Source organism: Macrotis lagotis, chromosome 1, assembly GCF_037893015.1.
Source record: "Macrotis lagotis isolate mMagLag1 chromosome 1, bilby.v1.9.chrom.fasta, whole genome shotgun sequence".
Taxonomy (NCBI): Eukaryota; Metazoa; Chordata; class Mammalia; order Peramelemorphia; family Peramelidae; genus Macrotis; species Macrotis lagotis.
The window spans coordinates 547,078,691-547,091,594 of record NC_133658.1 but is presented as its reverse complement, the minus strand read 5'-3'; the positions used below and the strand labels follow the sequence as shown (position 1 = coordinate 547,091,594).

The 12,904-nt window shown below is 39.8% G+C and overlaps 1 protein-coding gene across 1 annotated transcript in view; it reads left to right on the top strand.

Moving 5' to 3' along the window:
* RPL24 (ribosomal protein L24) overlaps positions 1-6,048 on the top strand; it is a 67,949-nt gene extending 61,901 nt beyond the window's left edge. Inside the window, exons 3-8 of the mRNA XM_074214389.1 lie at positions 999-1,168; positions 1,294-1,369; positions 2,076-2,186; positions 4,458-4,594; positions 5,149-5,212; positions 5,917-6,048. Coding sequence (XP_074070490.1) covers positions 1,164-1,168; positions 1,294-1,369; positions 2,076-2,186; positions 4,458-4,594; positions 5,149-5,212; positions 5,917-5,997 — 474 coding nt within the window. The 5' untranslated portion in view covers positions 999-1,163 and the 3' untranslated portion in view covers positions 5,998-6,048. The remainder of the gene's footprint in view (positions 1-998; positions 1,169-1,293; positions 1,370-2,075; positions 2,187-4,457; positions 4,595-5,148; positions 5,213-5,916) is intronic.
* The last annotated feature ends 6,856 nt before the right edge of the window (positions 6,049-12,904 follow it).

The following is a 12,904-nucleotide window of genomic DNA, read 5'->3' as shown; positions in this document are numbered from 1 at the left end:
TGCCACTTTGAAGGCATTAGGAGAGGGCCAGGTTCAGGGGTAAATGGGCCCCCAGTGTCCAACTTTCCACTTTTTCAGATGACGAAGCTGAGGCAAGTGTAGTTCATGGCAGTTTACACGGGCTGGAGGCACGCTTTTTAGGAGGTGGACAGGGTGGGATTTGTGGGGTTACATCAGGCAAATTCATTAGTTTTCTCTTTCTTCTGGGGGGGGGGAGATAATAAATGCTAGTTAAAAAAAATAAAATTTAACAAAACCTTAAAAAAACCAAACCGAAAGCGCAAAGGTCCCGAGTGCGGGAAGGGCTGTGGCCGGCGTAGCCACCGAGGAAGCCGGCTCCGCCCCGCACGCGCCCCGCGTCTCTGCCCGGCGCCGAGCGGAGGCCTGAGGGGCGGGGCCGCCGGCGGCCGGACCGGAAGGCCCGAGGGGCGTGGCTGCGCCGTCCGCCGCTGGGCCCGCTCGGGCTCGCTTCCGGCTACAGCCCTTCCCCCGGTTCTCGGATCCCGAAGCACCCCGGCACCCCGGAGCCGAGAGGCTGGAGGATCGGTGCCGGCCCAGAGGGGAGGTATGGGGTGGGTGCTCGTGGGCTGCCCCGGCGCGAACGTGCCCAGCGGGCGGCGATGGAGCTTTTGTGGTCCGAGTTGCGGAAATTTGTCACGGGCTTGGCGCGTCGCTCTGACCCAGCGGCGAGGTGCTGATTCTCTCCATTTTGTTTTGCAAGGCAATGGGGTTACGTGGCTTGCCCAGGTTCACACAGCTAGGTAATTATTAAATGTCTGAGGACGAATTTGAGCCCAAGTCCTCCTGACTCCAGGGCCGGCGCTCTATCCACTGCGCCACCTAGCCGCCCCAGGTGCTGATTTCTCATCTTCTTCAGCTTGCAGTTCCGAATAGAAGGCCGCCACTCACTAACTGCGAGTATGTAGATATAAATAGGTTAAAGACTAGAGACCATCTGTTTTGTGTTCTCTTCTACTGACGGCTTTCCTTTCAACTAGTCCTACTCGGAAGGGCGCAAAAGTCTGTTACACCACCGGAAGTGGTCATCCCAGTGCGTCCAACGTAAGCACGCGACGGAAGAGAACTGAGGAGGCCGCCCGGTATATAAGAATTTTTCCCACAATCCTCTCTTTCTCTTCGCCATCTTCCTGCCACTTGCAGCCATGAAGTAAGTAAAGATGTTTGCTTCCCAATCCGCGTCCATCCTTCCCCCGGCGGCCGCCCCGATCGCTGGCATGGCACTTCCTCGCTGGGGACGCCGTCCGCGACTGACCTCCCTGATTTTCCTTACAGGGTCGAGCTGTGCAGCTTCAGCGGGTACAAGATCTACCCAGGTCACGGGAGGCGCTATGCCCGCACGGACGGGAAGGTAAGAGGTGGCCCCGGGCCGCGCCGAAGCCGCCGGGCGGCGAACAGCCTGCGAACTCCCGACACTGAAATGGGGGGGAGGCATGTTTTTGCGCAGTGACCACACGCGGGGCTCAGTTATTCCTATCTTATTTTTCAATTTACAAAAATCCAATTTCACCCCCCCCCCCGAATTAGGAAGTAAAACAAAAAACTCAGTTATTTAAGAATTAACACAGTGCAGATTTCCACGTTGTTAGAGCAAAAGTGACTCAATTCATTTTGAATCCATCTCTCTGGTTGTGCTGGTGGTATAGTGCAGTATAAGTTCTGGTTTTGCTGACTTCATTATGAGTCAGTTCATTCAGGTTTTCCCAGAATCACTATCCTTTTCATACCATAGACCACAAAATAAAATTTCATTACGTTCAAATAACTATAATTTAGTGTTCTCCTAAACGATTTGTAATTCCTTTAAATTCCAGTTCTCTTCCATTACAAAAAGTAGCTACAAACTTGTCCTTATATTTGCTTCTGGGCATATAAATTATTTTATCTTTTGCCTGTGGTTCTGGTAGTTCATGATTAATGGCCTTTGATTTTCTACAAAGTTGGAGTTCTCTGTCCCACTGGTCATTTGCCTAACAGGATAACAATTCTTTCCATCCTGTAATAACCAGTCAGACATTCTCTAACTAGATAACCTTTTTATATTTTTCCCATTGTAGGTTTTCCAATTTTTGAATGCAAAATGTGAGTCAGCATTCCTTTCAAAGAGGAATCCTCGGCAGATCAATTGGACTGTCTTGTATAGAAGAAAGCACAAGAAAGGACAGTCGGTTAGTAAAAATGTTATTGGTGCTGTGGTGGGCCTTATTTCATCCTTAAACTGGTGGGGAACTTCCTTCCACCAAACAGGTGTCAAGTATTTTATTTAACTTGCTTGAGATGCTGAAAGGTTAAATAACTCCAGATTAGTGTGTTCCATAAGCAGGACTTGATTCTCTAGGGGTCATCCTGTCTGGACCATAAACTGCCTTTCATATAATTTAAGGGTTGTCAAAACATGTGGTGGAAATTTGTAAGTTGCTGGAGTGTTTTTTTTTTTTTCAAAGTAAATTTAAAGAAAAATCTTAATTTGCATCACTTATTTTCCTTTATAATAGAATAGTGATTTTAATCAGCTTCTTGTTTTGGCTATTGGAATACACCTAAGGGTTTGGTTGAGAATAATAGCAAGAGAAAATCTTCCAATAGGTGGTTAAATCACATCTTTTTGAGGTATAAAAATGAAATTGTATGTACCTTGAAATTAGGAAATGAGATATGAGGGTGGGATAGTTAAAGAATTGAGTCTTTTAAAATGTTCCACTGTGAATAATAAAACATTCTAGTAGCTTAGTAAGAACACTTTATATTTGTATAAGTTTCTGTATAGCTATGAGAACTGTATTGTCTTATATGCATAGTGTAACTCTTCTTTGTTTTACTGATAAAACAGCTGAGACCCAGAGATACTGTCATGGGTCACAAGTGGCAGTCTAGGAAAAAAGCTAAACATGATGTAGGCTTTCTGAATCTGAAGTTTTTTATATACTTCTAATAACTAAGAAGCCTCTAGGTGACCCAGTGAATAGAGCCTGGACCCAGAGTGAGGAAAACCTAAGTTCAATTCCAGTATCAGTTTATATAGTTTTGTCTTGTTTGGATTTTTGCAAAGCAACTGGGTTAAGTGACTTGTCCAAAGTCACACAGCTAGTAATTAAGTGTCTGAGGCTGGATTTGAATTCAGGTCCCCCTGACTCCAGGGCCAGTAGTCCACTGCACCACCTAGCTGCCCCTCAATTCCAGTATCAGACCCTTTGTATCTATTTGATAGCTGCAAGTTCCAAGTTACCCTCAGGTTTCTCAACTTAAAATGAGGGAAACTCCTACTTGAGAGTTTTTGTGAAAATCAAATGACATAAAAAGAAAAAAAATGAAATAAATTTTTAAAGTGATTAGCACAATGTCAGGCACATAGTAGGCACTTTTCTTCTGAGGGCCCCCAGTTGCTTATGTTCTCTTCACTTTTTATTATCCACTCTTCATGAGGCTTGAATAATCTGGTTATCAATTATGTTTATATTCAGATAATCAGCATTTATTAGGTGCCATATGGATATTGTACAAGTTTGAGGTGATAACTGTATTGGTACAAGGTTCTGGTGGGAGACAAAGGTTAAAATATTTCTGTTCCAAAGGAACTTATTTCTAGCATTGGGAAAATTTGTTCAAATATAAATAAATCTCAAGTGCTTGGGCAAGAAACTGTTTATAGCATGTGACATTAGAAGAAGCTGAGATTTGATGAAAACTAAGGCTTTTGATAAAACTACAGTCATCATATCTAAAGAATAGCAAGAATTTAGTGGTCAGATACATACTTTAAGGAGAATTGCTTTAGCAGTGTGAAGGGTAAGACATACAGGCTCAAACAAATTAAGAAACATTGGTAGGATTTCATCTAAAGCAGCAGGCTTGAAAATGAATAGGATGGAATACATTAATGAGGTGACATGAAAATAGAATTAGTAATTTTGGCACTTGACAGTTGATTTGGATGTAGATATTAAGGAGATGAAGAATTTTCTCAGACTTTGAATATTGCTGAATGGAATGATTGGTGATGGCTTTAGGAACATAGAATTTGTAGGAACAAGATCCATAGTTCCTATTGGCTTGTCCACATGAAAGACAGGTAGGTGCTAAGTAGAATAAATATTGGGCACTTGGATTTTCTAACTTTTATGAAGAAGTAAAAATGGCCAGAGTAGACAATTTCAATTTGCCATTGAATATTTGAAATGGAATTCTTTTAGTGAATATATGCCTTATTTTGGATCTCTGTCTTTGGAATAATAAAATGGGTACTTCTATGCATTTGTTTCCAGTATTAACAGAAAGAAATGAATTGGGCAGAAATTGATAACAACTCCTGTTTTGGCTATCACTAACCATATGACCTTGGGTGAATTGTTCTACCTCTCTGGACTTTATAAGTTGTTGCTTGAATTCTTCAATTCTACTTCAAAATCCCCATTTAATTTAATGCTGTTAATTTTCTTCAGGAAGAGATTCAAAAGAAAAGAACTCGCCGGGCTGTTAAATTCCAGAGGGCCATCACTGGGGCTTCTCTTGCTGATATAATGGCCAAGAGGAACCAGAAACCTGAAGTTCGAAAGGCTCAACGAGAACAAGCCATCAGGTGAGGAAATCTTTTATTAGTTTGTAGTTAGCCTCCTTAGTTTTTTCTATTTACATGTATGTGGTGTCAAAAGCTAATACCTAAAAAGGGTTTTAAAACCATTATGGCCACTGTGAGCCCTATGAACATTTGCTCTTACATAGGATACAGATCAGAAACATTTCTTTTCTTCTTATCACAAACTGGTTATGGGATAGTGACTATCTAAACAGGTTTTTAAAAATGTTTTATTGTTCTGCTAACTTAAAGTGATAAATAACTTTAAAGCTCAGTGAAACTAAAATTGTGGTTTTAGGATATGAATGCTCTGTTAAAATTGGAGTTTTAGTGACAACCCTTGAGTGTGTGTACTTCATATTGATACCCATTACCCCCAAATGAGCTTTCTTCTGGGAACATATGAATGTGCTCGAGATTCATGTTAGAAATAAGATGTTTGTTGGAGTGAGTGATTATGAATGGATTTGTTTTCTGTTTGTTACTAAGATCTGGTTCTACCTTTCCACTGGCAGTCAGTTTTGTATTTCTGCTTAAGATAAATTTTTACTTTTCAGAGCTGCCAAGGAAGCAAAAAAGGCTAAGCAAGCAACCAAGAAGACAGCTGCATCTGCAGCTAAGGTAATCATTATCATAATCTGGTTTCCAAAATATATTTACATTGAATAGAAAATCACTATACTATGGGGGAAAATAGTTCAAGCAGAAGAAGCTGGATGGCTAATGTAGGTAGCACTGTTGAAGATAGAAGTGATTTCAAGGAACTGGAATTGGTCTCATGTCATCCTTTGAACATCAGAAGTATGTAGACAAGAGCATCTCCAGCTAAGTCAGTCACAAATAAGCAGCTTATTTTGTATCCTAATTTAAGTTGCAGAGAAGACTGCGTTTGGAGTCAGGAAGCCCAGAGTTTAGGGCTCAGATGCTTATTAGTAGTGTGATCTTGGGGCAAGTTGCTTAACCCACCTTGTGCCTCAGTAAAATAATAATAATGGCACCTATCTCTCGTGGACAAATGAGCTATGAAAGTGTTTAATATAAGTGACTGGCTGCCCTAAACAATGTGAATGTTAGCTATCATCATCATTATTACCAAGGAAATGAACAGTTCCAGTCACACCCTTGCCAGTGTACCCCAAAGCTAGCCTAGATCTTCCTAAGAAGCACTGTAAAGAAGCCTAAACCAGGATTCGGGACCAGATCTATTTGAAGAAAAGGAAAGGGAGGGGGAGGGTGGTTGGTAAATTTTATTTTTGCTTTTGGTTTGAGATGTTAAATCATTGAACAATTGGAATCTTATCACATTAATTCATGTCTTTTCATAGGCTCCTACAAAGGCAGCACCTAAACAAAAAATTGTGAAACCTGTGAAAGTTTCTGCACCCCGAGTTGGTGGAAAACGTTAATTATCTACTAAACTGTATTAAGTAAAATAAAGTTTAAAGGAATTGTGTTGACTGCAAGTGTTTTGTGAATTTTACCTCTTAAGATTTGATGTTAGTGATTGCTCATGAAGTATGCTTTTAGTTTTATTTTTGCTAAAAATCAAGCTCTTCCTGTTGAAGATTTTTTTATTCTAAGCTGAGGAAATTCTTGGTCAAAGTTTTTAAGGATCATTTTACTCTTATCAAGTTGTATTTCCAGTATTATCTTCATATATAGAAAATGAGTAGGTGATATTAAAAACCCATAAAATTTCATCATTTTATTATAATGTAGATTGTTTGGCAATAAGATGCCAATGTTAAAAATCTTTTTTTTTATTTTAATTTGGGGAATAAAGCATTTCCATAACAGTACAATTTAAAAAAATGATTGCACAAGAAACTATAAATCTTACATGCTTTTCCTTTAATGTACAACAAAATTCATTACATATTGTTCCTCCTTTTCCCCCCAAGATGAGTATCATTAGCCATAAATAGGAATATATATAAATTATTCTCTACATTCTATTTTAATAGTTTCTTCTGTGGATGCAGATAGCATCTATCTTCATGCGTCCTCTATAGTTAATATGGGTATTATAGTCCAAGTAATTTATTCAAAAACCCTTCAAAAACCCTTCTTTAAAATGTTCTCTTAGTTCTATTCATTTCACTTTTCATTATTTTGTCTTTACATGTTTTCTAAGATTGTTGGGCTCTTTATTTTACATATAATACATTCATCACAATAATACCACAACTTAAGTCATTCCCCAATTGGAGCATTCCTGCTTCTTAAAAAATGTATTTTGCCTTTATACTGCCTACTAAACCCTGTATCCTTTCCCTTCATTCCTATAAATTTTGAGAACAAAACCAATTTTTTTTTTTAAGGCAATGGGGTTAAGTGGCTTGCCCAATGCCACACGGCTAGGTAATTAAGTGTCTGGGGCCAGATTTGAAAAACCAGTATGTTGAAGTAAAAATTTGATATGCAGTTTGTTTAATAATCATGGATTCATCACTTCTGAAAAGGAGCTAAAGTTTATTCTTCAGTTTTGATTGTTTAGTAGATGGTAATTTTCATTTGTTATAACTTAATTTTCTTACTATTTACTTATCAGGTGTTGTTACTCTGTATTACTGCCTAATAACATAGTAACACTTCATTATATTCATGTGCCACAATCTAGCTATTCTCCTGGTGTAATCAAGATTCATATTTGATTCATAGGTAACAACTTTTAATTTTTCATAGTATTTTGTGTGGGATACAGTGGGATTAAGTATTTGTGGTTTTGTCAGAAACATGGTAGCAAATTGTTTCAAACTGATCAGCAAATTCTAGTTAAGACAAGTTTAAATATTTCTAAGAAATAAGTAATCATTTCTTGGAAAATATAAAGGAAGGGAAAAGGGCAAAAAGGATAGGCTAAAAAAGAATCTGAATAAAATTATGGTGACAGGGAAAAAAAGCAGTCTTTAGTGAGGCTCTTTAATGAAGTATTTTACATTAGAATTATAATTCTGGGATCCAATTTTGATTTTAAATTAGTACATGGTTCTAGCATTTTTTTTTAAATTATTCACTTTCCTGGAGTAGGGATACAACAAAAGAAAGCAACAGTCCTGCCCTCCATTGGCACTAGCAGTTTGGGAGTATAGGAAAAGGCCTGAGGGTTTTTTTGCTAAAAGAAAACTTGATTAAGACAAGTGAGAGGGGCAGCTAGGTGGCTTAGTGGATAAAGCACCAGCCATGGAGTCAGGAGTATCTGGGTTCAAATCCGGTCTCAGACACTTAACAATTACCTAGCTGTGTGGCCTTGGGTAAGCCACTTGACCCCACTGCCTTGCAAAAAAAAGGTTACTATGTTCAAGGCACTGTTAAGTACTAGGGCTAAAAAAGGCAAAAGACTGCCTTAAATTTTAATGGAAACTTCATACAAATACAAGCTATATTAAGAATTAGGTATTGGAAAAGGGTTTATATAAAAGATGAAATTTTAGTTGGAATTTAAAGGAAACCAGTAGCTAAAGTTAGGAGGCAGTTTTCCACAACTGAGGGTTGGCCAGAGAAAATGCCTAGAACCAAGAGTGTCATTAAATGGAATGTATACATGGGGAAATAAAAAGCATAACTGGGAGGGGAAGTGATAAGGAATTCATTGGGATTTATTGGCTGGAGGAGTTGGTACAGACATGAGACATTTGCTTTAGGAAAATCACTAACTCAATTAGGATTGCACAGAAAAGATTTGAGACAGGTAGACCACCTAAAGGATGCTGCCAGTAGATTAGGTGAGGTAATGAGGGCCTGCTTGAGTGGTAGCAATGTGTCCATTAACAAAGATACAACTGACAGATAATGGCAACATTGAGAATGAGCAATCCAAGATGACAGGACACCCAGGTTGTGAGCCTGAGGGACTGAAGGTGGTGTTGCCCTCTGATGTTTTATCTTTTTTTTGCAAGGCAATGGGTTAAGTGGCTTGCCCAAGGCCACACAGCTAGGTAATTATTAAGTGTCTGAGGCCGGATTTGAACCCAGGTACTCCTGACTCCAAGGCTGGTGCTCTGTCCACTGTGTCACCTAGCCACCCCCTTGTCCTTTTTTCTTGAAGAACACCATGACAGGCCTATGAATTGGATTTAAGTGAGTGGATGCTGTACTGAGTCACCTGTTTCACTTTCTCCTCCAAAGTCATCTGGGTCCAGAGGGTCAGATAATGAATCAGGTTGACTGGAGATGTTCCAGATGTGAGGTAATCAGGGTTAAGTGCCTTACCCAAGGTTGCACAGCTAATGATCATCTGAGGTTGGATTCAAACTCCTGTCCTGACTCCGAAGGCCACTTCATCCCCTAATTGCCTCTACAATAATAAGGGAAGTGAGGGGAAAGAGGAAGCTAATTCAATTTTGGACCCATTTAGTTATGTCTCCTGGATAGAATAATAATCAACTGTCTAGATAGAGATGGTGATTAAATCAGGAGTTGATGAGATCCCCAAATATGGAACAAGGCACCAATACTTAGAGGGTGTGCACTGGAGGAGGATCCAGCAAAGGAGATAAAAGGTGCAGTCAGGGAGGAGGAAAAATCTAGAGTAGTATAATTGCTAAAAACCTTAAGGGTTAAAGTGGTGATGATCACTATCAAAGGTCAAGAAGAAAGAGGGTTGAGAAAAGACCTTTTGGATTTGGCAACCAAGCTCTCTAGTAGACTTGGAGAAGTTTCCATGGAATGATAAATTGGAAATTAGACTAAGGGGTGAAGAAGAGAATGAGGAGAGAATGGAGGTACTTAAGAAATAGGATCAAGAGTTTTTCTAGAATAGGAGAGACATGAGTATAGTTGTAAGGAATAAGCTAGTAGAGTGCTTAAACATAATTGAGTGTGGGGATGTTGGAGGTGACATTCTTCTATTCAATGAAATGGGATGGAATGGCCTTAAGGAGTAAAATCATGTAAGAGGAGGTTAAGTGGCAGAAGTCATCTGATAGATGAACAAAGGGAATTTATAAGCAAATGGCTTCAATTTTTTCTGCCAAATAGGAGGCAAGGATCTCAGCAGAGAGTATGGAGATGTTATCATGGGAGGTCTGAGGAGGGATAAAAAGGTTTTGAAGAGCCAATGTACAGAATGCAATAAAAGAGGTAGAATAGAATCCCCTAGAAGCCGTGAGGGCCCAGTTGAGATTGAGTTAACATAAATTTGAAGTGGACCTAGTCAGAACAGCTGCTCCACCACATTCAGTGGCATATGTTTAGAAGCAAAGGTTGTAACAAAGATCCAAGGCTGAGGTTTTGGCAGGGTTCAGCAGGTAAAATAAGAAGCCTAGGGATTCAAGAGAGTTAAGACAGAGTTGTGATGAATTTGTTTACCAAGGAGTCAAGATCAGAAAAACTGGCTAGTGTTGGGGAGGTAGGGTGGGAGAGAATTGAGGAGTCAAGTGACTAGAAATCCAGTGTGGATGAAAAGGAAAGTTTTGTAAAGAAAAGCAGAGAAGAGAAGTGAAAAGTCAATCATAGAGATAAATCTATTTAGAGCCAGAAGTGACTTGAGACTCATCAAGCCCACCCCACCCCCATTTTACAGATAATAAAACTGAATCACAGGTTTAAGAGACAATCCAAGTAAACAACCACTAAATAAGAGGTGGGATTTTAATCCATCTTCCCAAAACTACAAAACTCCATGACTCTTCTTAAAGTGATTTACAATTGTATTATAGTCCAAGGTTATGAGGGCAACACCACAGAATATGCTCGACTCTACAGGAACTACCTGGGGCCCTTGCTCTTCTGACCTGTAGCTCTCTTACAGAGCATTATTTCAGAAATGCCTAGCCACCTTTCTTTACTTGACTCCCTTCTTAGTGTCAACCCTACCTCATGCAGTTTTTCTTTCCTGCCCACTCACCAGCCCCTTCCAATTTTGGGAACCATGATTGAATCAATTAATTTTTCCTCTAAATAGGTCAATTTACTCCCTTTGGCCTTACTCTTCATCTTCATCCTAGTACTAAATCCCCCTTCCTGGTCATAAATTAGCTAAGGAAGTCTTCCCCCATTAGAATGTAAATTCCTTTTAATAGCTAATTGTTAACAGTTTTGTCCAACTTTGACTTCATTTGTGGTTTTCTTGACAAAGATACTTGAGTAGATTTTGATTTCCTTCTTCAGCTCATTTCACAGAGGACAAAACTGAGGCAAAAAGGGTTCAGTGACTTGCCCAAGTAAGATCTGAAGTCAAAGTTGAATTTGGGTTTTCCTGATTCCAAGCAAGGAGCTCTATTCAATGAGCCACCTAGCTGATACAAATAATTTTTAATAGCCTGTTCTCTTTTAGTACCTAGAAAATTCATCATGTTATTCAGATGAAAGAGGAAGTAAGGAAAGAGATTAAATTGTAATAGAGAAGGAGGGGTTAAATTGCTTACCCTTTTTTCTAGAACAAAAGGAAGAATAGGATTTTGTTTCCCTTAAGATTAGGTAAAAGGTGTTCAAAGAGGTTATCATTGGAATGGGAAATCAAGTGGTTTTTCAAGATAATAAACTGTGCTTATGAGTCACAAACTGCACTAAACATTTTATAGATATTATTTGATATAGCACAGGAGCAATTTAGAGTAGTGAATAATGAGCTAGCTTTAGGAAAACCTGGCTTCATTTAGTTGCTTCAAGACCCACCACTGACAGAGTGACTCAGGGACCTTATGAAAATCACCTAATCTGTCAATTTCTAAGATACAAATAAAGAACCTCCCTTTTCTGGGTAGGTGGTATAGCCTATGAGAACAATTATGTGGGGTTCCCTTATTGATGGTTCCCCCCAGCAATGAAATTACAGGTTCAAACCTCCAACAACTAACAATTGAATAGGAAAGGTATCTTAAGAATAAGTATAATTGCAAAATACTGGGTGAGTAGGTATACCCTTTGTGATGGGCCTTAACTTTTTTGGGTCATGAATGCCTCTGGCAATCTGATGAATTCCCATGTTTTTAAAATGCAAAAAATTAAAATAGAATTAAAAAGGAAACCAATCATACACAGTTATCTCTAGCTATCCAGGATGAATACAAAGCCATGGAGTTTACATTACGAACCCATAGTTGCTAACAGTGGATAGAGCACTAGCTCTGGAGTCAGGAGGGTCTGAGTTAAAAAATTAAACATTTCCTCCCAAAACAAACAAAAACCCATATTCGAAAGATAGTAGTAGATTAAAGGGCCAACTAATAAGTCTACCCATGATTTGACTGTAAAAGGGGGCTTTTAAATTCAGGGATTAAAAAAGGGGATAAAAAAATATTTATTTTTAAGTTTTTGCAAGGCAAACGGGTTTAAGTGGCTTGGCCAAGGCCACACAGCTAGGTAATTATTAAGTGTCTGAGACTGGATTTGAACCCAGGTACTCCTGACTCCAGGGCAGGTGCTTTATCCACTATGCCACCTAGCCGCCTCTAAAAATATATTTTTTAAAATTATTCTTTTATTTTTCCTGTCTTCCCCCTCGGATAAGCCATTCCTTTTTTTTAAAAATTTATTTTTATTAAATATATTATTTGAGTTTTACAATTTTCCTCCCAATCTTACTCCCCCCCCCCACGGAAAGCAATTTGTCAGTCTTTACTTTGTTTCTATGTTGCACATTGATCTAAACTGAGTGTGATGAGAGAGAAATCATATCCTTAAGGAAGAGACAAGAAGTCTAAGAGAGGTAACAAGATCAGACAATAAGATATCTGGTTTTTTTCCTCTAAATTAAAGGGAATAGTCCTTGAGCTTTGTTCAAAGTCCACGGCTCCTTATCTGGATACAGAATAAGCCATTCCTTTTAAAGCGACCCTCTCTGGCCAGTGGGTGCGCTTCCCTCATGAGAATGGGAGGGGGGGTGTTAAATACTTTAAAAAAAATAAAAGAAAAAGAGGGTGAGGATAAAATATCAGCAAAACCAATCAGAACTTCGGAAAAAACCTGGGAAGGTTTCTATGGACCTTCCCATCTCGGCAGAATGGGGGAGGGGGAACTATGGCTGCTCCTTAATCCAGTGAAAGGTGGGCAGAGAGAGCAGAGATAAAAGGCACATCTACTTATCTGTGGTTCTCGCTGCAGCTCCTTACAAACGGAGGATTTCTAGTCGCTCCCGGGATAAGAGCTAGAGGAAAATCAAAAGGGCCAGGGCCCGGACTTCAGGCGGCCAATCACAAGCGCCGCCGGCTCTGGCCCGCCCTCTCCCGACGTGCCCGCCGTGCGCCCAGAAGCCTGGCCGGGCCTCCGCGGCTAGGAGACTCGGCGGCCGAGTGCCGGCCTCCCAGCGACGTCACTTCCGGTGGTGCAGCAGCCATTTTGTCAGCCACCAGCGGATCCCGCGCGCTGGCG